Source organism: Trachurus japonicus, chromosome 16 (genome assembly GCF_045865225.1).
Source record: "Trachurus japonicus isolate A0001 chromosome 16, Traja_1.0".
Lineage (NCBI taxonomy): Eukaryota > Metazoa > Chordata > Actinopteri > Carangiformes > Carangidae > Trachurus > Trachurus japonicus.
In genome coordinates, this window is record NC_140922.1 from 8,100,969 (window position 1) to 8,126,471 (window position 25,503).

The 25,503-nt window shown below is 43.5% G+C and overlaps 4 protein-coding genes across 5 annotated transcripts; all 4 read right to left on the reverse strand.

Annotated features, from left to right (window-relative positions):
* Positions 1–454: 454 nt before the first annotated feature.
* On the reverse strand, positions 455–10,493 carry sh3bp5la (SH3-binding domain protein 5-like, a). The gene is made up of 6 exons (XM_085801071.1): positions 9,835–10,493; positions 7,996–8,058; positions 7,292–7,420; positions 4,759–4,923; positions 3,550–3,723; positions 455–2,056 (listed from the first exon to the last, which is right to left on the reverse strand). Exons 1-6 carry the CDS (start codon positions 10,069–10,071, stop codon positions 1,496–1,498), a joined length of 1,329 nt encoding a protein of 442 aa, XP_085657197.1. The 5' UTR covers positions 10,072–10,493; the 3' UTR covers positions 455–1,495.
* Positions 10,494–12,755: 2,262 nt separating this feature from the next.
* mgat1a (alpha-1,3-mannosyl-glycoprotein 2-beta-N-acetylglucosaminyltransferase a) lies at positions 12,756–16,095 on the reverse strand. 2 transcript variants are annotated; one of them, XM_085801072.1, is made up of 3 exons: positions 15,910–16,095; positions 14,276–15,208; positions 12,756–14,103 (listed from the first exon to the last, which is right to left on the reverse strand). In XM_085801072.1, exons 2-3 carry the CDS (start codon positions 14,906–14,908, stop codon positions 13,405–13,407), a joined length of 1,332 nt encoding a protein of 443 aa, XP_085657198.1. In that variant the 5' UTR covers positions 14,909–15,208; positions 15,910–16,095; the 3' UTR covers positions 12,756–13,404. The 2 variants fall into 2 exon arrangements, with proteins under 2 accessions (XP_085657198.1, XP_085657199.1); XM_085801073.1 differs by having other exon boundaries at positions 15,871–16,095.
* A 3,205-nt stretch (positions 16,096–19,300) lies between these two features.
* On the reverse strand, positions 19,301–20,755 carry LOC146971649 (uncharacterized). The gene is made up of 2 exons (XM_085801074.1): positions 19,860–20,755; positions 19,301–19,757 (listed from the first exon to the last, which is right to left on the reverse strand). The coding sequence occupies exons 1-2, from the start codon at positions 20,607–20,609 to the stop codon at positions 19,674–19,676; spliced, it is 834 nt and encodes a 277-aa protein (XP_085657200.1). The 5' UTR covers positions 20,610–20,755; the 3' UTR covers positions 19,301–19,673.
* A 519-nt stretch (positions 20,756–21,274) lies between these two features.
* rnf183 (ring finger protein 183) lies at positions 21,275–25,308 on the reverse strand. The gene is made up of 3 exons (XM_085801075.1): positions 25,122–25,308; positions 23,905–24,472; positions 21,275–23,081 (listed from the first exon to the last, which is right to left on the reverse strand). Exons 2-3 carry the CDS (start codon positions 24,431–24,433, stop codon positions 22,648–22,650), a joined length of 963 nt encoding a protein of 320 aa, XP_085657201.1. The 5' UTR covers positions 24,434–24,472; positions 25,122–25,308; the 3' UTR covers positions 21,275–22,647.
* Positions 25,309–25,503: the final 195 nt, after the last annotated feature.

The window sequence follows — 25,503 nt, forward strand, 5'->3', positions numbered from 1 at the left end:
GACTTCAACACACACTCTTCACATGTGGGCATCCAGAACATCTGTACAACAAAAACTGTAAAATATTCAAAATCAGCAAGAAAACTGTAACTGTACATGTCAATATCTTCCAGCTTTGTAATAATTACATACATTTACAAGTCATTTCTTGACTTTCTTTGTTCTGCATCGTAACCCTTTGACAATCAAAGTACAATATCATAAGAGAAGAAAATACAGAAATTAATATGAGCAAAAAAAAAATATTAATAATTTTTCAAGTCTTGACAGTGCTCAGGTGAGTCAGATTATTAAAACCTTTTTTCTTTTTTAGGCATTACAGGTCACACACTTGGTCTTTAGAACGACAGATGAGTTTACAACAAAGTACTGCTCATGCTAAATTTGATACTTGTTCTGTGTCAAGGCACACTTTAAATTACAACAAGGGCACGTTTAAAAAAAGAAAAAAAAAAAAGAAGGCAAACACAAGAGGAAATTAATTTTCTCCCAAAGAAATCTACATCTTCAAATGTAAACAATATCCAAATAATACAAATTTGGGAAAAGGCTTTTTGCAGCAGAATACAACAACATCATGACATTAAAAAAAAAAAAGAGAGAGAGAGAAAACATGGTGGAGCTTCATCATCTTAGCTTTAACTGTGTCAGTTTTTGTTTAAGCACATAGCCCTGAATACATGTCGCAATTGCCTGCTTAAATAGCTAAGTAGGAGTGCATGCTGTCGGAGTGGAAACAGTCAAACGGAGTGTCGATCACCTTCACACTCTCCTCCGTTCGCTCTGCTCATCATTTCAGGAATTTTCAAAAAAACGCATTCTCTCGTGCCAAAAAAACCCAAAGACGAGCACTACTTGCAGCATGTTGGGGTAAATAAATACATGAAACGTGAATTCAAACATGCTTTTCACTCTGCGCTGACAGAACGCTTTTTGTCATCTTTCCCTGCAAACTAAGTGGCAGAGGGTGGAGAACAGTGGGGATCTCGTGTGCACACAGAGAGAGACCCCTGTGACCTTCTCTACCTTGGAGCGGTCGCTGATGAGATTCGACGCGACTGCGATTCCCGTCCTTTGCTGTTCAAACGGGACTTTCGATCGCTCTTCACCGTTCCTTCATGCTCAAGGAACAATTTCTACCCAGAATCCCTCAGAGGGAGTGAATATACAGTTTACATATCCTGGAGGGATGTAAGCTCTGTAGAGTCCTGTAGTGTTCTTCTAACTAGGCTGCGATGCTAACTGTGATCAGTGTCAGCTTTAGAATAATGTGTCGTCAGTCAACATAAGTGTGCTTATTTACACCACGTATCATACACCTACAACCGCATCACTCCAGGTTTACATTTGCAGCTAATTCACCGTCTTATACTTTGGTGGGTAACTATGTGTTAGGGCTGTTTACCCTCATTTGTATTTTGTTTTGATTTTTCTTTTTCCTGATAGTTCACGTCGTACACCTGCAGTGTCTGGAGCAGCTCTCCGTGCGGCGCCCTCACAAGCTGAAGCTCCGGTGGTGCTGCTTGTGGAACTGCTGCTGGCGCTCTTTGGCGCTGGTTTCTGACAGCTTGTCTCTTCTGTCCATCACTCCGCCTCTCTCTTTCTCCACCTCATCCCCAGTTACGCTCCCCACGTCGCTGAGGTTCCCGAGGTGCTCGATGGAGTCGTATTTCTCCAGGTCGGAAGCGATGGTCTGCAGGCTGAACACCGAGAGGGAATCCGACCCGGCTCGCTCCCTCTCCTTCTCGCTCTCCTTCTCCTTGTATTTCTCCACCAGGTCGATGGCCGCGTCCACCTGATCTTTGGCGGTCGCGCTGCTGCCTCCGCCGCCGCCGCCGCAGGCTCCGCCCTCTTCCTGGACGTTGACGTCCGACTCGGCTCCGACTGGGGGGCTCCGCCCGGCGCACGTGGTGGGACGCCCTCCCTCCGCCTGGTCCCTCCCCCTCTGAGCATGGATCTGCTCGCTGATTTGCTCCAGGTTGCGCAGGGCGATGGAGTAGCGGGTCTTGACTTTGGCGACGTGCTGCTCCAGCTGCAGCACTTTGGTCTTGTTCTCCTGGAGCCACACAGAGGGCACAGCAACGGTCGTCAACAATTTCAACAAACAAAAACAAGCAAATAAAAATATAAAAGTAAATAAAATGTATTCCTTTTTATTTATTTGTTCTGCTTGTGTGCTGCACATTATGTGGTTTTATTTCTGTAATAATTATGTAAGTGTCAAATTTGTTTGATATATTTGTTTGGAAAAGAAACGTCAATTATAAAAATTAAAAAAAACAAGTGACCTCTAGTAAATCCATATAGCAACTTTGTAAACTCAGCTACATGTAAAACTATGACTTTTTATCGAAAATCTCACTGACTTGAAATCCTGAGAGCTTGGTTTTTGCAACATGTACTTAAAGGGGAGCTGTAATGCTCATTTCAGGGGCTTTTAATGTGATATTGGACCCCAGTAGAGCAGTACTGTAGGCTCTGATCAATAACCCCCCGCCCCCCGACCTCCTGAAACTGCCCCCAGGGATTACTTCAACATGCGCCTACCTCATGATATGGCACTTCTACGTCCTTTTAAAGCAAGTATCCAACATTTAAAACATATTTATGTGTCTGAAAAACTTGAAAAGCATAATAGGTCCCCTTTAACGCTCAGTCATGTTGTGTGAGTTAGTACGACCTGCACAAGAAATGACAAAGAACCATAGATACTAGCTGTCTGTATGAGGCACCTCGAGTCACGACTGTACTATACTCACAGACCCACCATGGTTTACAAGACTGTCGTGACTCACATCTATATGAGGGATAGACAGAGAAAAAGGACTTCACACGGATCTGAGCTGTGTTTGTGTTTGCGTAAGACTTATTATCTCTGGCTCGGAGACGAAGGCTGCGGAACAGTGTGTGTGGATTCTACTTTATCCGGCCTGTCCCTGCAGGGTAACTAATACTAACTAGCAGCTGTCTGCAGATATCAGGCTGATGTCTTATCAGCACAAACAGTGCAGATGAATTAGTGAGCAGACTTTCACTTCCTGCTCCGTCTCTGCTCAAATGATCATTAAAGTGGATGTTTGTGTTGAGCTGATGCATCTGCTGCCGACAGTGCAGGGGATGGTTTTTTAATATGCAAAATGATAAATTTGTATACGACACAAGTTTTTTTTTATGCTCTTATTCAGTTAGCTCTGAAATTTCCAATAAAATAAATATTAACAACCACAAAATGTGTTTACATTTAAGCTGATGATGATCACTCTGCATCATTTCATTGCAGCGAAACAAGAGTGTGGCTCACTAGTGACACGCCTTTGGAAATTCTGAGCAGCACTTCACACGCCGTGGTTTTTATCTCAAGTAACAACCAAATCAAAACTAATCAATCCACAGTTTTGTAAACTGTAATTAAATCTGGAGAATGTGAAAATTAGCAGTTGCATACTCCTTTTTACAACCTGACCACATAAATGGAACAAAACTATTGTTTAATGCAGGAGACCGGGAGACACAGAGAAGACGATGAGGTTGTGTTAACGTCTGCTTTACCTCCAGGATGTGGTTGAACTGGGCCTTCAGCTCGAAGTAAGGCTTGGACTTGAGGATGACTCTTTTCAGGGACTTCTGCAGCATCTGAACACGAGCCTCCGCTTCCTGACAGGCGTGAGTGACGCGCATGTGCTCCCTCTCGCTGCGGAGTCGCTCCTCCTCCGCTTCATTCACCTGTACGGGACACAGGAGCAAGGGTGTTCATCACATTAATGACACACAGACACAGAGGACATCAACCTTTCTCATCGCTCAAACATCCTCTCCGCTATTGTTTGTAACAAAAACCAAGCCTCAGTGAGTAAGGCCCTGAATCACTTCTCCACCAAATAGTTAACAACAATGTTGCTCATTCATCTAGTTCTTGTAAATACGCTAAAACAAACCACAAGGGGATGACTTACACTGAGTGAGTTTGTTGTTTTATTCCAGTCAATAATATCTGACCAGGCTAGGAGGACAAACAGTTTTTTTGTCCTGTGAGTGTTTCCTCTAAAGTCATGCAGAGTCCCATGTGAGACACCACAGCCATCCTGCATTTACAGCACATGGTTCGGTGGAATCTGTTTTTTAATGTCAGCTCTCTAACTCTTGTACTGGTGATTAACAGCGTCATTAGCGGAGTGGAAAACAGTGTTGGTGTAATTATCTTGTAACTGGCCTCTCCTCTGCTGTCTGTGTTGCTGGTTGAGTGAGGAGCTTTGGCTTTTATTTGACTCTAACACTTACATTACAGCTGGATCTGAGTATTTACAGGGTTCATTTCATTCTACAACACTCCAGGCCGGACGCAGCGAAACTGGACAAAATTTCACACCCTGTCTGTCTACTCTGTCTAAGTGTAACTCATTAACAGTCAGTTTGTGAATGTGTCTGTGGCTGCCAAATATCAGTATCACTGATTCACATTCATATATTCTGCACACACACACAGCAGACAGCACAGCAGAGAGACTGTGGAGGAGGTCGGAGTTTCAGACCCTATCCCCCTCCTTCATCACCTGCACAATCAGTTTATATCAATAGAAAGAAGGAGGATCATAATAAATTAAAAATACATGTAAAAAAAAAAAAATCTATGACAACAGCTTCTGTGATTAAAAAGGAACGTATTAGCATATTAATTAAAGGTGAGAGAAGTAGTAGTAAAATCCTATTTATACCCTGTCCTCCAGTCTTATAATACGTCTCCCTCCTCTGCTTCGTTACCTTCGAGGTTGCATGGTTGAGCATCTCCTGCCAGGTGGGGTCCAGGGTGTTCTTGCCATCAGCCATCAGGCCCTGCTCTGCCACGTAGACCATCTCCCTGGCAGCTGTGTGCATGGAGACGGCTCTCTCGTAGCTCAGAGCGGCCTTCTGGGTCTCCTGCTGCGCCTATGGAGAGCAGACCAGGCTTTTACATTCTGCAGAGGTGCAATATGATGAGACCATGACCCCTCACTCTGTTAAATCTAATTACAAATCACATCCCAGTTAAACTGTTCTGGTATCTCATAGTTTTTATTTTATTTTAAACGCTCCAAGTATGATTCAAGTAAATTCAGCAGGCCGATCGCAGATAAGCAAACAAATTGATTTTAAAATAGTATACTAATTTGTCTGTGCTTTTGTGTCTGCAGGTAATGTATAGGGAAAGTTGAGCTACTTTTAGTAGATTTGTGAAGTATCTCCTCCTTGGTTTACATTAGCCCACTTGTTTTTTGATATGTTTTTGATATGCATATATATTATAATTTTTTTATGTGTACTTCCTATACTTTGTGATTATTTATACTGTATACACTCTTTTTTGATACATTTAGTTGGTACAGTACATTTAGATTATGCATTTATGATTATGTCACTATTGTAATGGGTCCTAATTATTATACTTTTTTATTATCTACATTATACCTATGTAGTTGGGATGGACTGCAGCTCACACCTAGCATTAGAATGAATCTCACATGCACACTGAATGCTGTGATGGTATTTCTCTCTCCTGCTCAGACTTACTCTTACATATGGGGAGATAATGTTTACTGAGACACAGATGAAGAACAGACGGCGGAGAGCGTTTTGTTTTCTGTAAATAAAGTGCCTTCCTGTCACCGAGTGCAGCCCTCCACTGTCGTCATTTATCCATACGAGAAGGATAACACACTTTTTCCTCTGCCTGAAAATGACAATCGCTGCAACACAGAAAGGTTGTTGCCATCTGAATCATTATGTATGTTGTTTTCCCTGAGTGAAGAACAGTATAGGAAATGTATGATGCTATATGAAAACAAAACCTTCAGTGCAGCCAAGAATGCATTCGCAGTAACACAATACTACATATGTGGATGAATGCATCCCTAACCTCCTCCAAATGCTGTTTGGACAACTGGATTGTAGCTTTTCTACAGTGTATTTTGGGAGCTACTTATGTATTTGACAGCTTTCTGCTGCTGATCATCTCACCCCAGAGATGCATTTCAGTTCACAGCAGGAATAGGTCCAAAAGACCGAGGTCTCATTTGCAGGTCCAAATCAAAGCAATGAAATAAAACCAACTTTGGAGCATGTTTGTATTTGGTTCATGCTGATTCAATAGTGGTTAATTAAAAACAAAACAGGTAAAATAGTTTCCTCTCATACCGAGTAGAGCTCCTTGATCTGGTGGGGATTAAAGGACAATTCCAGGCGAATTCAACTCTGGGGTGTATTTTCATATCATTTTAGGTCTAAAAGAATGAATCTGAAGATTTTCAGTTTAATTGCTCCTGTTTTGCGGTAGTTGCATCTGTCCCCGCGTCCCCACGGCAGCAATGAATGGGAGTGGATGTAAGTTCCGCTGTTTAGGCTGTTTCCAGCCCTCAAAGCCGCAATTTTTTTCCACAGACAGCGTCAGATGGCTACTCAAACATGCACCGAGAAGTTTATTTACTTCAAGCAAGCCGGCATGTTTGTAAAACTAGATCTAATTCAAAGTCTCCCGGAGTCTCGCGCGAGACCCAGTTGCCGTGCTCGGTGTGTTCAGGTGCAGTGGGAAAAGCTACCGTTTGTGTCATAAACACAGGAATATCAACTCTTTACTTGCTTCAAGTAAAAAAAACTTCTCGGCGCATGTTTGAGTAGCCACCTGACGCTGTCTGTGGAAAAAAATGTACACTTCAAGCAAGTAAAGAGTTGATATTCCTGTGTTTATGACACAAATGGTAGCTCCGACTGCGCCTGAATACACCAGCACTGCAACTTCGGGCTCGCACGAGACTCCGGGAGACTTTGAATTAGATCTAGTTTTACAAACATGCCGGCTTGCTTGAAGTAAATAAACTTCTCGGCGCATGTTTGAGTAGCCATCTGACGCTGTCTGTGGAAAAAAATTGCGGCTTTGAGGGCTGGAAACAGCCTAAACAGCGGAACTTACATCCACTCCCATTCATTGCTGCCGTGGGGACGCGGGGACAGATGCAACTACCGCAAAACAGGAGCAATTAAACTGAAAATCTTCAGATTCATTCTTTTAGACCTAAAATGATATGAAAATACACCCCAGAGTTGAATTCGCCTGGAATTGTCCTTTAAGTGTGGATGCTTCAGACAACTTCGTTTACACTGAGTTGAGAATTTAGGTGTCATGGTAACTATGTGCCTCTGCACTACAGTATGTAGGCTAAACTAAATAAATATATGGTAAACAGCATTTCTGGCACATATAATTTATTTAAGGTGTTTGTCAGTATTTTTGACATCTGGGACACATGTTGTTTGTATTTACCTCTTTTGCAAGGCGACGAGCCTCATAGTACGGTCTTGCTTTCTCTATGCAGCTGCCAAGCTGAGAGCTCTGAGCATTCAGCTTCCTGGCAGACTCTGTTAAGATCTTCCGGTACCCTGATCTGGCATCCTGGATGGTTAATGCATGAAAATGACAAGATTAGATTTACCTGTAATGGAACGACTGATTCGATTTTACGCAGAATGATGGCTGGATGTGAGAAATCAATTTACTGACTATCAAAGTATCAGCACAAATATATTTTGCATTCTAACAGTTCTCACTTTTCCAAATGTTATGCCTTAAAGATATAGAGAACAAAATTATCATATTGATTAGCGTCCTCCGGCTGGAATAATGAAATATTTAGCAACAGACATAGACTGCAGCAGGCCCCAGGGTGGCAAGACTGAACAGTGTTTCTTTTCCTTATTCAGGGACGTTTCTTTGAATCTGTTCTCCATATTTATCAGCCATGTGTGGGAAGAATGAACTGCATTAAGCTGATAACTATTTTCATAACCACTCATTTTTTAGTTTGCACAATGTCAGAAAAAGTGACACATTTCAGTGTCCCACACCCAAGGTCACATGATGATTCAAAGCAGCAATCCTTCAACCTCAGTGGTGAGAGAGAGAACATTTGGCATTTTTACTTGAAAACTGAACAACTGATTATCAAAACTAGTGCTACTTGTCCTTACATCCAGCTGCAGTTCCAGTCTGTTGATTTCTGCACTGGCTTCGTTGAGGTGCTCCAACTCTTCCTGTGGGAAAAAGAAAAAAAACATGTACTGCCCCTGTTAGTGAATATAAAAGTATACTGGCAGTACTTATAACACATTTTAATGCAGTTGTGAGATACAAATAATTAAAGGGGCACACAAGACAGTTGAAACAATAGAAAATGACTGTTAACAGGTGAAGTAGGAATTGTCATTAAACACAGATTGAGCACAGATTAATAAATAGACAAAGCTGCTAATAGGGATCTAAAGTAACATTGCCACTCAGTTATATATCACTGTAAGTAATGCATTGCAGCCTGAGTAAAATTAGCTCTGACAACCAGATTTGCTCATATTTAAGTACTTTTCATAAAATTTTCATAAAATACAGGAAACTGAATCAATACGATGTGTTCATTCTGACACACAGCAACCTCGAATGTCTGGAGTAGTCCAGCTCTACCCACACTGGTACTGTTTGGTTTCATTGGTTTCATTCGGTTTTTAAGACAACCTACACACGACAAACTTGCCCAGATTTTCAGAAAAAAAACATGACTTCAATACAACATGAAACAACATCAACATGTAATGTGGGGCTATTACTTGAAATCGCTTCATGGCCAAATGCAATAACCGAATGGCAGGGGTTGCAACTGCTTGATAATGGTAAAATTATGAATGGTGCTTGATGGTGCTACAGATACCAGCCTGTAGATCATATTCTGTAAGAGATGGGAACATGCTGGATTGGTGCAGATCCCATCATCCCAGCATAAGTCACATCATTATCCTAGCAACAATGAAATACAAACCTTCCTGTTATTGTGACTCATGTCATGGATATAATTGAAGTATGAAACAGACAGGGTAAAAAAAAAAAGGTTTTGACCGGCCCTGATCCTTGAATGAGACACACAGCGTTACCTACATACTGTTTCCAGTACACTCAAACACATGTATTAAGTCAGATGCCTGAACCATTAAGACATAGTCTGCTGCTAAATAATTAACCCAACAAGCAAGGCATCACTGTAATAATTCAGTCTCCTATACCTCAATGTGTTCTTTTATTCAAATCAAACGTAATGAACTATCTTGTTTTTAACAATCTGTAATTTGCAATTCTGCAGTTATCACCAAATGAGACTTTTTAAAGTGCAATTTAACTCTCTTTTCATAATCTACATACACACATTAACGTATACAAGCATTTTATCTAATAAAGGCAAAATATAAATTAATTGTCAAACAAGACCTGGAGCCATGCCTAGGTTACTGAACAGGCCAGGGAGCACAGTGTAAATGGCCCTTACTCAGAATAGGTGTCCTAGGTTGTGGAGTGACTGAGCCTTTCACTTATACGTGATCAGAGGTCCAATGTTTTATGATCATCCACATCTGGACTCATGTAGGAGCTGGATAAACAAAAAAACTAAACAAACTAGCCACTAAAAAGATTTACCAAAGATGTTGCCAGTGCCAACACTCGTTGACTAGGAGCCCATGGGCATCTTGGTTACAGTTTCCTGATAACCTTAAATTCTGACTAATGCTGATGTCCAGCCTGTGTCAGTGAAATCCAAGACTTTTTTTTTCTCCATACCGAGATGATTTATGAGGAAACATACTTCAGTGCTTTCAGCACCTGCAGTTACTCGTGGGCCTGTTGCTGTTATAAAAATGTCATGGTAATATTAACATTAACATTACATGCAAACTCAATAACAAGTGTTGATCATTAAAACCTGGTTGATTAATTAGTTCACCTAGTTTGACTGATGTTAACTGAGCATCAGCCGCTGGTTCTCGTACCTGGATCCGGGGGTCCAGCTCCTCCTCGTAGGGACTGTGCAGTTGCTCTCCCATGTTTTTTTGCTTTTCATTTTCGACTTCCCCGCTGCTGTCCCGGTTTCCCGTTTCTAGTGTTGTTCCATTGGTTTCGGCAGCTTTGACCTCCTCTCCACCTCCACCGGGAATAACCTCCCTCCAGTCCCCGGTGTCTGACTCCCCGGACCCGGCCGGGCTCTCTCGCAAGTCGCCTGGCTCCATTCCAGGCCCGACGGTTTCGCTAGCAGCAGTGTTAGCTAAGGCTAAAGCAGCTAATGTGACGGCTAGTTCACTAACCTACAAGCCTGCTCTTCTTTTACAGCAGTTGACTATTATTAAGAAGGGGTAAACGAAAAATGAGCCCAGCAGAGGCGACAGCTGAGGAGTTTCCAATCTGCCATATCTGGCCACACAGAAACACAAACCCACTCGCGCTAGCCTAGCATGCTAACGTGGTACCGCCGTTGTGAGAATTTAACGGCTGTTTCAGAGCAAACGGGTGACAACAGAGATGAAACATAAAAGGAGACACATTACTATGTCTCCCAATAGCGTGTGTGTTCATCCCCATCTCTTATCAGCGCTTCCGTTCTTTAGCTAGGCCAGCTAGCTGGCGGTTTCGGTCTCACATCATCATTACAAATGAAGTAAACAGACGTGCGCTAGTTTTGAGACGGACGCGCTGCAGCGAGTGGGCCAGCACGGCTTCCGTAGACACCTGGCAACGCTCTCTGTTATCAGGTGGAACAAACTTTGACACCTGTCATGGATAAGCACAAACCACGAGTGTATCACAAGACCTTACATAACCTACAATTATAGGCTATATGGGTAGGTGTGGATGCAGTCCCGGCGGCAAGGGCGGGCCTGGGCGGGGAGTCAGCTGTGCCCCCCCTGGACTGGAAGCTGTTTATTTTATTTGGGTTTTGGTTTTTACCTCGGAGTGGCCAACCCTCTATTAATCCTATCTTGATTAGCGACGATGACCGCAGATGCTCGTCCTGTAGGATCTCAAGATCTCAACTCTCTGATGCACACAGCCCAAAGCCTCCTAGCTCATCATCACCGCAGCACTGACTGAATCTCTGAGATCCTGCTCATCAAGCCTGTAACAGGCCGACCCGCGGTTGTTGAAAAAAAAAAAAAAAGACTCGAACACGCGCGGCTCGAACCAGCGCGTCCACACCGGCCGGGTTGGGCCGTCCATGCTCATTTAGCCCAAAAGAACAGCTAGGCAGACCAGTCCAGAGAGCAACAAAGAGGAGCAGAGAGAGACAGCAGAGTAACAGGTGTGTCTCTGTGTCTGTGTGTGTGTGTGTGTGTGTACCTGCTGTAAATGATAGGCTAATTATCATAGAAGGCTGAAAATCTCAGGACATGTCTGCTCCAACTATTCAGCAGTGTATTGCTAAAGCATGTGTGGGCCTTCTGTCATATTGATATCTGACAGTAGCTCCAGCTATCAAGATAGAGATGAGAATAGGGCAGAAGTGGAAGAAGACAGTGTGTCCTGAAAGAGCTCCATGGTGAAGCAGAGGAAAGGATTGTCACCGGCCGGTCCAGGCCAAAAGACTTAAAACATGAGTTTTTCAGCCACAGCTCCACACTAGACCAGTTCTGAGTTCAGTTTCATACACATCAAACATTCTTGCAATTACAATGATAGGAACCTCAGTCAGTGGGTAAATCTGCTTATTTTAAAAAAGCAATATTGTCATTTCCCTCTATTTTTCCTCAGAGTACAACCAGAATGCCTCAAATGTGTTAAAGGGGGGATCCATAATAATCCATATTTATGAGGATTCATAATAATAAACTAAACTACACTACATTAGACAGTAAATAGTTTGAAAAAGTGCGCCCCCCTGAAAAAATGTAATGCCCCCCCTTTAATTTGTTTCTGCAGCCGGGTCTGTGTGGATGTCATCTTAGATATCTACGGTATATGCAGGATTCCCAAAAAAGTTTGAACTAATTATATTTCTATAGATTTTTGGAGTGAAAAGAAGCAATAAGCTGGCAGCAAGCACGGCCTTTTTCAAATAATTGGCCACCCAGTTTACTTACACCCATGTGCCAACTAAGCACTGGAGTAGAATTGTGCTTTGGGAACAGGTGGCAGTCAGTGGCACAGGAAAGACAGCACAGATAAAGGGAGAAATAGATTTCAATACATAGTAGCAAATTATCGATGCAAATATCCTGCAAACAGTCCAGAAACTGAAACTGAAAAGAAGCTTGCTTCTGCAACAGTGCAGTGATCTGAAACAGTCCTCAAAATTCACCGTGAACCACTTCAAGAAAGTAAGCAGAGGATTTTGAAAATCTGTGGGTAGATCTTAAACATGCTGTTTGTTCAACGTAATATAGCAGGGCTTGAACTTATCTGCAGGATGAGTGTGTGAAAAATCTTATATCAAGAATGGAAAGACTTGTAGCTACTACAAAAAGCATTTGCAAGCTGTTACATCTGCCAAAGGAGGATTACAAAGTATTGACTTACTATAGTAGAGTGGTTAGACCTCTGCACATACCACACATTTTTTCTTGTTTTATGTTCATAAAATAAAACCAGCAGTACACTTACATGTGATGAAAATCTCATTTTATTGCCTGTTTGCTGCAGTTGTACTTTTGTGATATATAATTTGCCTTGGCATACAACTTCAAGCTGTAGTCTGTATCTGTTTTCCAACTATTTATCGAAGCTCCATCACATCTAAACTCTGAAATATTTATATCAGTGACCCCATCACTTTGCATCATCTCCTTAAGAGCTGCACTAGAATTCACACTGGCTGCACGAGTTTGTATACTAACTCTCTAAACATACATGGTTAAATGGTAATACTGTGACTGAGAAGTGTGTAAGGGAACTTAATTAAATAACTAATTACAAAGCAAAATTGTGTGTTGTATTTCTTTTTTATTCCAAAACTATACAAACACATAAATGTTGCAGTTTGCAAGGTAACAAACCTGCAAGGAGTACAACATTGAAGAATCATTTTCCAAATTTGAAATAAAAACTTAAAAGAAAAAAATGATTTTCCATAGACGACAAAAACAAGAATAAAATTTCAGATTATACTGCATTTGTGATCAGTTGCCGACACCAAAGCAACCATACCACAGAATATGATTTCATATATCAGACACAAACAGTTCATAAAGGCTACCCGAAATTGCAAATAATTTAATCAAAAGTGGCAAATTAGGTAATTGCATTGAATGCATTGATGAATGTCATGTGCACAATTAGCATAATATAAAAATAGATCTCTAGTGATTTACAGCAGTTTTGTCCAACAATCTGTCCTACACTGTAAGAAATGTTTTGGAATAATGAAAAAGACCTGAGTAGTATTGGCAATGATCCCTACACCAGAAAAAGAGACAATCCATTCTGCATTATCAAAGACACTTAACTAGAGTACACATCATTCGATCCAAGACAAAGTTTAAGGACATCACTCTTTGGTCTGGGATGCTCTCCCCAGTTGATAATCAGAGATTACAAAAAGGCTACTGTACATAGGCTTTTCACCTGGATTATCAATTCCAGGTTGTATCATACCGGGTCCATCCTGGAGGAGGGGCCAAGTAGATTCTCCTTCCTCTGTAGATGAAACTAACAACTCCTCTGTATCCCATTCTAGGGACTCCAGACTTCAAGTCATCCATGATTCCCAGGTTTTTGGCCATCACTTTGAAACTGTCCTTAGTTGAGTATTGAAGGCGGAAGGGCCCGGGTCCTTGTAGCTTCCCCTGCTTAACATCTTCATATGTAACCACGGGAGCGCTGTAAACTTCCTTCTCAAAATTTTCTTTGTACGTCCCCTCTTTCAAGTAACTCAGGTCTAGCTTGGTGAAAGGCACAAATTCGGTATTCAGTTTAATATAACGCAGATACTTGTCGTAAAACTGACCCAGACTCACACCTTGCCGACCAAACGTTAAAGTCCGTGAGATCTCTGGCCGGATACAGCCATGGTCACGGCGCTGCTCTGGCTGACGCATCCAGTCGTCCCAGAACGAAGCCGGCCACTTTGGCTCCAACTCCTCCCATGTCTCTCTGAGGAGCATCCACCCCAGGCCAGGAAAGAAGTCTGTCCTGTAGAGCAGATCTGCCTTGCCGGGATCCACATAACCTTCTCTGCCATTGTCATTCCAGGCTGACACACACCAGAGACTGGGGTCGGATTTCAGGAGTGGCAGCGTGGCTCGGAAGTACTCAAAGAAGTCTGGCGCCACCTGGAGTAGCAGATGAATAATTCAGTTTGTGTAACATGTCAACAAGTGAAATCAGTTGTTTTTAAAACACGACAATTTATGAACCGTAAAATATGCAACGTTAATCTACTCATCTATAAGTGGGCTTTCATGTAGAAGAAAATTGAGCGACAGTAAGTAGTAATATGATTACCTCCAAGTCATCCTCTACAATCACAACAGAGGAGTGAGAAAGGGTCTTGAACACTTGGTTGAGAGCCCAGTGGTAATGCCTGGAGATTTTGTAGTAACCCTGAAACTTCTTGTGCTCTGGCCGCACGGCGATGTCCGACAGGACCGGCTGTTTCAGGTGAGTTACTTGATTTCCATAAGAATGGATCACCTCAGCCGTCTCGGCATGTCCACAGTCCTGACTCACTATGATTGGGTAAAGCTCTGCTGAAGGCCGGTGCTGCAGGAGTTTGTCCAAGCAGCGCCTCACAGTGACCCTGTTGCAGGCGATAACCAGGATAGGAATCGTGGGCTGGGGGGGGGGGCCAGCCTTGGGTTTGTTTCTGTCTGATGGCTCCCACAGTGCCTGGTGACCCTGGATCTGGATAAGGATTTTTTTCTGCAATTCAAGCTCTGCTTCGAATGCATCTGCCATCCGGAGCACATCTCCCACCACATCACTAGGAAGGTTTTGGCCCACCTCCCCTTGCCCTTGGCCAGGTTCATCGGGCTGCCCATTCGGGGATCTGCTCCGCAGCAGATACACCAGTATGGTGTTCCAGGTGATAAACACGATCGCAGCACAAAGAATGAGGGAGCCTCTCTTGCGTAGCATGGCCCAGAATCTCGAAGAGTGGGAGGGGGGTCAGGAGGACGGGGTCTGAATAGAAAGACTTGCCCTTGTTACAGACAATAGGAATGGGATATGGGATGGGCAGCCTGTGTATCATCACAAGTGCAGGATTAGGGAAATGCAGTTGTACCTTGTTTGCCTTCTGTGCAGTTACACAAGTTATGAGGACACAGTACAGTGACAATGAAGGTGAGGGTGGATGAAACACAAGGAGGGGCAGGATTCATCCTGAGGTTAAGTTGTGACTCTGGCAGATTCTCAACTTGCCATATCCTCTTCCATCTGAAATCACAAGAACACAATGTACTTTGAGAAAACAAAGATCATGAAGCTACAACGACTCGTAGATTAGCAATTATTTTTGACAGATCATCTTCTGCAGTAATGGTTTAGTTTATGAAATCACCTAAAACTGTGAAAAGATGTTAGTCTCAGCTTCACATGAAGTGTCCAAATGTCTTATCTTGTTTGATCACAAATCCAGAGACAGAGACACTCAGAGACATAACATTTGAGAAGCAAGAAGCTGATACTTTGAATGTATTTTTTTTACACAACTTACTTTACTGAGACGATTTAATTTATTGATTCTTCTGGCGATTGACTGATTTATTGATCACTTAATAATCTCATAAGCTAGACACCAAATCGAGATAATCATAAAAAATATCAAATAGCCATGGGGTGGAGACTAGACAATAGGCTCATACAAACGAAACGAAACGAAAAAAGACAGTCAGGCATGTGATAGTTTCCACTTAATCGGAAGTTCATGTGAACCGGAGTGATGAATCACCAGACTGAACATGATCGATTTTCTCTGATCACCTGTGGCTGCTTCGCCAGAGAGGCCAGAGAATGAGTTATTCAGATCTTTTTAAGAACAAGACCAACAGGTATAAACCCTGACTTTAAACTCCCTGCAGCTCGACAGATGTCAATACTGAAGCTCGACGAGGAGCGTGCTGAAGATTAGCCGTTACCGTGACAGCGCGGCCACTTCTTCCTCCCGAGGACATTCCTTCTTCTCCCGGTCCTTCGATGACAGCGAAAGTTAAACGACAAAAACTGTCCGCACGGGTGGAGCAGGAGTAAAAAAAAAAAAAAAAGCTCCCTCGCTAACGTTAGTTTACCAGCCACAGAGGCAACTTAACCCCCCGCTCTAGTTTGTCTTGTTTCTCGTGAGCCTGGAAGGAGGAGGAGGAGAAAAAGTACACGACGACTTCCTGGGTAGAGGCGCAGAGCGGAAGACCCGCCCCAACTGTCACCTTGAGGCGTGACGTCACAGTCTGAGGGGCGAGCTCGGCTCTCTGTGCAGCTCAAACAAACATAATAACCTTTTTTCTTTTCTTTTCTTTCTTTTTTTTGCCATTTTTTAGACACATTTAACATCATTGCTTTCACACACTTGGACAAGTGGTAACTAGGACCACAAAGAGGAAGCAGGGGGTGGATTTTACTTCCATACAGGCCCGTTATTGTAATAATAGCCTCTCCTTTTACTCTGGCTCTGCATGTCATTTGCATTGGAGCAGAAAGGCATGTGCAGTTTGCTTCCTTTATCTGACTGATAACATACATAGGCTACAATACAGCAAACGGTGACAGCAGTTCTTTATGAGGTTTAGGCAGATTACACATTTTGTGGTCTTCAAGTCAAATAAATGTGAAAACTGGCATTAAAATTAGTTTTTCTGTTGATGTTAAAGCACTTATGTCAGGAATTGTGTTAAAATATAAAGACAAACACCGGGTAGGCTTAGGCTACTCTTCTGTGCACAAGTCTGTGGTAAGCTATTTTTAGGCTGCTTTGAGGTGAAAGCCTAACCTGCTAAATAAATAAATAATAAATAGCTAGGCCTACAGTTTTGGGATGATCCTACATAGATATACACAAGTTACTACAAAATGACTTCAAGCATGTTATGAGTGGGTTGTTGTAGGCTATTATTTGCAGAAATGTGGAAGTAGAGCTTGACCATATGAAATGGCGCTAATGTTGACTGTTATCTCTGGTGAGTATAACCGAATATCTAACTATCTAACATCATAGGCTATCTTATAAAGTAACTGAGGCTCTCACATAAACAGCCCTGCTGAGGCTTTGTGTCGCTGCATTTCGAACTGGTGACAGCGATGCATACAGCAGAGCAAGGAACAATGTGAAAAGAGGAATCAGAGAGGAAAAGGGAAAAAAATATCCTCTCAGTTCACCAACATCAAAGATATACCGTAAGGTGCTTATGACAGGGGTTCCAGGCAGCCACGGGTTACAAGCCTGAAGCACAGGTACTAAACAATGATCCCTCTCTCCCAGATAACCACAGTACATTTCTTTCCTGGTTTGAGGTTAGGGACAACAGAACAGCACCTGTGCAGGCAGGGCCTTCTATAACCAGGCGCTGCAACTGACTGTAGACAGCGTCAAGACTGCGTTCACCAATGTAAGCCCTCGCAAGGCTGCTGCTCCTGATCACGCAGGCTGTGTGTTAAAACGCTGTGCTGAGCAGCTGAAGGATGTCTTCAGACATATTCAACATCGCCCTCAGCCAAGCCAGAGTCCCCACCTGTTTAAAAAGCATCATAACACCCCTGTCCCCTGCCCAAGAAACCAAATCCATCCTCCATGGTTACTGTCCAGTAGCCCTGACCATTATAGCCATGAAATGTGTTGAGCGGCTTGTGTTGCATCACATCAAGTCACAGCTAACAACTTCTCAGAGCCTGATGCAATTCCTACTGAGCCAACCGGTCCACAGAGGATGTCTCCAACCTGCTCCACCTCACGCTGGCACACCTGAAGAACAAGAACACTTAGGATCCTGTTAATTGATTTTAGTTCAGCGTGTAACACCCTCTTTTCACAACAGGTTATTTAAAAGTCGTTGCTGTTGGGTGTGGATCCAAGAATGTGTAAGTGGATCTTGGACTTTCTGGCAGGAAGATGGCAGGCAGTCAGAGTTGGCAGAACAACATCCAAAATGATAGTGAACATCTACCATAAGGGTACACACTGAGCCCTTGTTCACCCTGCCGACTCATGACTGTGCTGCTACTTTCAACAATAACCATGTCATTAAGTTTGCAGAGGACAATACTGTCATTCATTGGTGATAAGTCAGCACAGAAAGAAGGTAGGGTGGCTGGTAGCCTGGTGCTCAGAACACAATCTTGCCCTACATATCAACAAAACCAAGGAGATGGTGACAGATTTCAGGATGGCTGGTCACCAGCACCATTTCCCTCTCCTTATCAACAACTCTGAGGTGGTGACGGTCACGGTACACAGCACCAAGTTCCTGGGTGTCCTTCTGACTGCAGGAGCTGACCTCCAGAGTCAAGCTGTCCTTGAAGGGGAACTATGCAAGTTGGTTGCCTTTTTTTTTTGCTATTTTGGTTGCTTTTTTTTATGTCTATGAAGTCTCCATTACAGTTTTGGAGAATCTTCATTGTCATAAAAACCCTCCTCACCGGGTCGGAGGCACCGATCTTCCAAGATTGGTTTTTGGCTAAGAAATGGAAGGCAGAGAGCCTCCATTCTGCCTGTAACAAGCCATTTAACTATCACAATTACTCCAAAGCTGTTTAGTTTAGTTGCAAATCTTGCAGTTCCTCTTTAAGAGGGCCCAACACTATCCATTGACCATTTTATCTGTTGTTTTATTTATTCATGATCTCCAAGCAGTGGACGTATGAAACATAATTTCATTTTTATGTGACGCATAAGAAAGACAAATAAATGTAATCTAATCTAATTTAATCTAATCTGATAATCTAATATAGAGTACTATTAAAGCAGAAGTAAGCGATCCGGTCGTTTTGGCTAACTTCTTGTCAGCCGATGGAGTTAGCAGTCCCCGCCCTCGTCCCTACGTCACCACATTCACACGCATCCCTTGGCTGCACGCCCCTTTATGCCGTTCTCTCTCCTCATTGGATAAAGGTTGTAGGATACAAGGAAAGTTTTCTCCTCGGTTTACAGCAGAGCAGAGTGACTGACCCGTGTTTCAGACCAAACACTCTATAAAAGTGATTGCTGTCGGAAGATATAACTATTTAAGACTTATATTAACACAAAAATTCTGCTTACTTCTGCTTTAAGTCTCTATATGAGAGTATGGGGAAATTGCAGTTACTGTATGTAGGTTACCTCACCACTGTCTGAGTAACTTACATGTTCTACCCCTGCCAGTACCCGTTTGAACACTGACATGAGCTATTCTGTGTCATGTGAGTACTTTTACTTCTAAGATCATTTGCTTTTACTTTCATGTGAAAATGCACTGCATTTCAAAAACACCACCATGATTTTCATATTCAGTACTGTACATCCTGAAAACAGGTGGGTTTATGTAAACAACCTTGCACTGGCAATGAATATTTATGAGGCTCCAGTTTATTTCAAAATGAAAGAACACCATCAAGGCACAAGTGAAAAGAATGATACATTTTCCAATTCAGTCTTTACTCAGACTTCATTTGAATATTTCCGTTTTGTGAAATTTTACATCCATCCAAAGGGAAACTGTGCAAAAAGGCTATAGGCTCAAAAATAATACTGGCATTATTTAAGTAAAATGTGGGGCAGTGCAGCAGATTTCTCATACTCATAACAAAAGGAACAGCAAAAAGAAATACCCGATCATCAAGCTTTAAGGCTATCAGAAGGTTGTCCAGATGTTATGCATTGTGAAAGAGTCAATAAATAAGGCTGGATCACAGTTTGGTGCAGAAGCCTTGGACTCTCTCAGTCAGGTCTGTCCTCTGTGATCTTCTGTCCACAGCTGGAGTTGTCCCTGGAGGAGGTGGGACTGTGGATCTGTCTATTGGCCTAAAAGAGGAAACGGTTTCTTATAGTGAATAATATACTGTAAATGATGTCCTCTATTGTTAAAATTACCCAGGCAGTCTAAGTCTTAGATACAGCACTCACCTGCGGGACATGGTGTTTGACAGTTCCCTCTTTCTGGGGACACTGCAGATGTTGTGGCGAATCAGCAGAGCCGCCGCCGCCGCCGCCGCTGCTGCTGCTGCACCTCCACAACATCACCAGCCTCAAAAACATGAATTCTGAAACCAGGGCAGTCAAAGATAAGTAGGTGCTCCTCAGTGTTGACCAGCCCGTTAAGACGAAAGACGGCAAATGTCCAAAACGCGGGGACGTTATAGACACTTTTAAGCCGCCAGGTGGGAATTCACTGATCTCCCCCAGAGAGACGCGTGCAACACTCGCGTCGTGTTTAATCATTTGGATTATTATTTGAGAGCATTTATCAATCCCGGTCAGGACAGGTGTCAGCGTGTGACGCACCACCGCGTTTTGGACGCACGGTACAGCTAAGCGCGCGACCCCTGGGGAATGCAAATGTTTGGGATAACGCGACTTGTTGTTTTCCGTGCAGTCTTTACTTCTTAACATTTTGCCATGCACCTGGGACGACTCATACGCCACTGTCGGCCTTCCCACCTCGCGGAGAATTCCCTCCCACGCTGACGCCTGGTGGTTTGACCGGTTGCGCTCCGCTGGAGAGTCGCGCAGCGCCCCGCCGGCCAGTCCCAGGCCGTACGCCGAGCTGGCAGGCCTCTTGGTCGGCGGATTCCGGGTCCAGATATTGCTCTGACACCGGAGAACAGCAGACAAGGCAGAGGCGGAGGGAGTGGAAGCCATAGTGATCAATAACATCCACAGGAGACACTCTTTCTAAGTTTCTAATGTTCAGTGTCAGTCAGGAGAACCTAGGCCTACATAATACAGGTTAATTTGTGTAAGGATCGGATCTGAAGGAGAAAGAGAGAGAGCAGGGAGGGAGGGGGGGATCTTTTCTAGTCAGGTCCACCCGACCATATTTGCCCCGAGAGTCCCAAAGGGTAGTTCGGGGGGTGTGTCCTCATGGGAAATGGTGCAAGTAAACACACTGAAGTAGGTTACTATATCCACACAAGCTGACAAGTGTAAGTGTCCTACTTATTATGTCCAGTCTATAACAGGCTGTTGCTGAGTTCATTTTAATGACTTTGATTAAATCCATAACAAAGATCATGTTTTATAACGTGATAACTGTGTAAAATGCAGTCCAGAGCATTTACCTTTACTAAACTGGTGCACAGAAAAGACACAATAAAAATGTGTGAAGCAGATGTTTGCTGTTTCTTCTTTAGACCACTCAGATTCAGCATGTGACCCTTTGGAGAGGCCTGAACCCTCAGAATAAAAACCAAACAATCAAACTCTAGCTTCAGCTGCAACAGCAAAATGCTGCATATTGATGCACCAGTATTAACAATCACACATTTGATCCCTCAAATACATTTTCTGGTGACCCTTTTTTTTTTAATGTACTGTAGTTATGGTACGATCTGATTGGCTTATAATGTGCTTCCAAGGTAGTTCCAGCTGTCAGATAAATGTGGGACAACAGAGTGCACTGTTTCTCTCTGAAATGTAGAGAACGAGGATTGTATCTTATGTAATGGTATACCTGAAAATTGTAAAGTACCTGTCCTCCACTGTCTTTGGGGGCTGCAAGTGTAATAAACATGACTTTTTGTTTCTAGAAAGAAGCACCATAGATTCCCAGATGTCTCTATGCAGTATTTATCCTCTGCTCTATAGGCAGTGAATGACCGATCAGACTGCAGGTCTGACAAGAGTCATTTCCTTCTGTCATTCCTGCGGCCTTCGTCGTTGACCTCCATGAATGACTGCTTACATGTTTTGTCTTCCCCGTGTCAAGGAGGAAGCCGGCATGTTGCAAGCGATCACGTATCTCCCCTGGTTGTCAAAACCTTACAGCTGACACTCCCCAGAGAGGAAAAGAAAAATGTCCCAAAGGTTAAGACCCTCATACTGCCAGACTGGTTTGTCTGCCTCAAAGCAGAGAGGCACAGCCGAGGAGAAACTCAGAGCTGAAGCCAAACCTCCTAACCAATCTGTTTACACCACTAGATGGTATCAGGTGTCTGCGTTACTCTGAGACGGGCAAAACAAATCTGCATCAGGAAAGGGATCAGGAAGTTTTACTATGTGATCAAGGAAGGAATCAGAAAGAAAAAAAATTGAGATAATCTTATGGAGATAGAACTGTTATTTTGCGTTTTGGAAATGCTGGGCAATGAGTTTTCAGTGTCTGAAAATAACTTTATTTGATAATAGGATGGGGAACAAAGATAATTCTTATGAGGGAAAAGAGAAAATACTTACAAATATATAAATCGTCTGTGGCTATGTACAGTGAGCTGGTCTATAAACACAATGTATAAGAACTAGAAACCCTGACGTGGTTAATTAGCTCAGCCTGATCAAAAGATTTTTAGTGCATTTCAACATTTACAGCTTATTCAGCATTATGAGCCGTTTCTTTTACACAGAGGTTTTTTTCTGGCTTTCACAGTAATCACAAACATGCTCAGAAAAGAACACAAAGGTAACGAGAAAGAAGAAATAATAATAATAATTAAAAAAAATGTGCCCTGCATTCCTTCATGTGCAACTTCAAGTCTGTGTTGTGCCATGTTTTAAAAAATGTTGCTGTCCTTGTTTTCCTTCATTTCTTCACCTCCCTGCTCCAACGAGTCCCAGTGTTTTTGTTTGATTCCATCACCATTACTCACTGAGAGGAAAAAAAGGGAGGCAACAAGTATCACTGAGAGCCACAACAAAGTGTGTGATAGTCTCTCCCTCCACTTTTTAATCTCGTCTCTGCGGCCCACCCACCCGTCGTTCAGGGTCCAGTTGGGATAGCCCCTGGGGTAGTTTGGTTGGCTGGTGGAACAGGCCTCGGTCGAACGATCACGTTGGGTATGATAACAAAGGCCAGGATCCCCACCAGCATGAGCGCCACGGTGATGGTGATGATGGAGCCCACCACGGCGTAGTAGCACTGGTCCGAGCGGAACAGCCTGCGCAGGCGACCTCTGACCCTGTTGGGCGGCCGGCCCACGTCCACCATGGTGGCCGGTTCTGCTCCCTGTTCCATTGCACTCAAGTTGAGTTCACCACCCTCCGCGATCACCTGGGGGTCCTGGTTCTTCTTGGGCAGGGACAGGATGGTGGGCTTGGTGGGGCTGGTGGGGGGAGGGTTCTTCAGGACCAGTTTGCCCTTGCTGCGCTTGAAGCGAATGGACAGCGCCCTCTGCATCTCTGGCGGGAGTTTGCCTATATTAGGGGTGGGAGAAAAAAACCGATTCACATAAGTATTGCAATATTTACGATTTTTAAATCGATTTCTTTTTCAAAAATCGTTTTTTTTTTATTTTTTATATTGTGCAATGTGCAAATTAGTTCGCCTTTTTTACATACAGAGAATCCAGGTTTTGAAAAGGGTTTAAGTTCACTTTATAATGGAGTATGTTCATTTATAGGCTCCTACAGTATTTGTGTGCAGATAAATGTTAAAGGTACAGTATGTAAGAAATCTAAAGCAACTGGCCGTAAAATCCTCCAAATATGTCACAGAGACTCAGGAATAATGTTCATATAACATGATGAACTCACCAACAACAATAGCACAGCCAGAGTATTCGCATTAAAAATCTTTTTTTGCAGACTGCAAATCATGTTTATGTTTTGAATTTACGTGTTTACATGTTGTGCCACCTAGCCCTCTCTCCCAGTCACAGCGGCGTCAGTGGCATTTCAGCCTCCGGTCTGCTTCCACTGAGCTGCCGCTACAGCTGGGAGAAAAAAACAGATCGCTGTGTTTTGAATTTGACTGCAGTAACCGTTTTTGGCCACATTCTTACGTATTGTACCTTTAAATGTAGCAGTTTACCTCAGTCTATATCTCATTTTGTCAGAAAGGTTTCAGGTGTTAAAAATGCAGACTAAAAATCGAGAAAATCGGCAATATCGTAGAATCGCAATCCAAAAGAAAGAATCGAATTGGCATCCAAAAAATTGTATAGAAGAATCGAACCGGGAGAAAAGCATATCGTCTTTTTTTTTTTTTAGAAAAGCATATCGTCCCAGGCAGCCCTACCTATGATGCCCTCGTTGTTGCCCAGGCGGGGCAGGTCCTGGCCGTGGGGCAGCTCGGTGACCTCACGGCACACGGGGCAGGACAGGGTCTTGAGCTCAGGGGAGGTCACGTTGATGCGAGCCAGACACTCCAGACAGAAGGTGTGCCCGCACGCCAGCAGCTTGGGGGTCTTGAAGACATTGTCGTAGGTGCAGAAGCACACCGCGCACTCGGTGTCCTCCACATCATCCTCAGGGGGCTTCACCTTCCTCCGCTTGCTGTCCTCGTCTCTCGTGCCTCGTCTCCGGGCCTCCTCGCTCCTCCCACGCCGTCTCCTCTCCCCGTGCAGCCTGTCTCTTTCTCTCCTCCTCCCCCTGTCCCCCCTCTCAGAGTCATTGCTCCTAGATCGCCTCACTTTGGGAGCGCTGTCCCTCCTCCAGTGGTCCTCCTTGCTGTTCCTCTGACTCTGGCTGAGTTTGGGTTTGACGTTGGGGGGCAGTCTGGCCTCGTGGCTCTCTTCGGGCCTGCTTCTCTCCCTGTCATCGCTCATGGTGGGGAGGATGGGGGGAGGATGTCAGTGGTAGAGAAACTGTGGAAAACAAGATTTTGGATGATGAGATTTTTTTCCAGAAACCAGGTGAGCAGGAAATGGACTGGTGGAATTTACCTACACAGTCACCACTGCCGTTTCATGATGATGAAGCAATGAGGCCTTGCCTCCTGCTATCTGACATCACCATTGTATTAAAATGCAGTGTTTGCTTTATAGGCTTTCCTGCTCAGAAAGTCACCGGCAAACAGGTGTAGTGAGGAGCTGCAGATGATTTGAGTGCACGAGGACTTTAAGGTCCTGCTCTTAGTGGGTCAAAACGTGTAAAAGGAAACCAAAGGTGACATTCACAGCTTCATTGTTTTGAAATGACACTGCAAACATTCAATCATACCCATCATTCTTTAAGACTGAGCCATGTTATGTGGAGTGTTTCACCCAAAAGGAGGATCACACTGCACAGATTTGCAGTGTTTTCCTTCAGATTGTTGAAAATTTAGATCGTTGAAAATTTTGTTTGACAGTTGCAAAAAGTTTAGATACAAATCTACAAGTTAGTTATAGTGAAGGATTTAGGTGCTTAAACAAAGCTCTAGAAAAAAACTTCTTTGTGTTATGCCAAAAAACAAGGAAGTTATTAATTTGGCAGAATTTGTGCAATGACACACACACACACACACACACTGACCTGCTGAGGTTGTTGAATGTCGGATCACTTTGTCAGAGATGATCTGCCAAGTAAAATAATCCTCTCGTGTAACAGTGCAGCAGAAACTTGCACATCAGCAAACTTCATTACTGAAAGAAAAAAAAACACACACACAGACACACATTTTGTGAACTCTTGTGGTCCGTGCAGCCCCCTGCTCTCCTCTTCTGTCAGATCCTTGTCCTCATAACTTCTTGTGTCATTGTAATACAGCACTGCCTCCTCTGGGCCCTCCTCCTCCTCCTCCTCCTCCTCCTCCTCCTCCCCCCCTCCCCACCCTCGTCGGACCAGTTGGACCAGCTGTAGTGAGCCAGCGCTTTTTACGCTCTGTGTGGGACATGCAGATAATCAGGCCATTTAC

Bases quoted from the DNA above. Each gene is read 5' to 3' on its own strand.
- sh3bp5la (XM_085801071.1), bottom strand. From the start codon at position 10,071: ATGGAGCCAGGCGACTTGCGAGAGAGCCCGGCCGGGTCCGGGGAGTCA. The intron at 8,059-9,834 runs GTACGAGAACCA...TTTTTCCCACAG, and splicing joins AGCTGGACCCCCGGATCCAG to GAAGAGTTGGAGCACCTCAA. The intron at 4,924-7,291 runs GTAAATACAAAC...TGCTCTCCATAG, and splicing joins CTCGTCGCCTTGCAAAAGAG to GCGCAGCAGGAGACCCAGAA.
- mgat1a (XM_085801072.1), bottom strand. From the start codon at position 14,908: ATGCTACGCAAGAGAGGCTCCCTCATTCTTTGTGCTGCGATCGTGTTT. The intron at 14,104-14,275 runs GTAATCATATTA...CTGCTACTCCAG, and splicing joins TTGTAGAGGATGACTTGGAG to GTGGCGCCAGACTTCTTTGA.
- LOC146971649 (XM_085801074.1), bottom strand. From the start codon at position 20,609: ATGTTATTGATCACTATGGCTTCCACTCCCTCCGCCTCTGCCTTGTCT. The intron at 19,758-19,859 runs GTGAGTGCTGTA...TTCCTCTTTTAG, and splicing joins TCAAACACCATGTCCCGCAG to GCCAATAGACAGATCCACAG.
- rnf183 (XM_085801075.1), bottom strand. From the start codon at position 24,433: ATGAGCGATGACAGGGAGAGAAGCAGGCCCGAAGAGAGCCACGAGGCC. The intron at 23,082-23,904 runs GTAGGGCTGCCT...CCCCTAATATAG, and splicing joins CAACAACGAGGGCATCATAG to GCAAACTCCCGCCAGAGATG.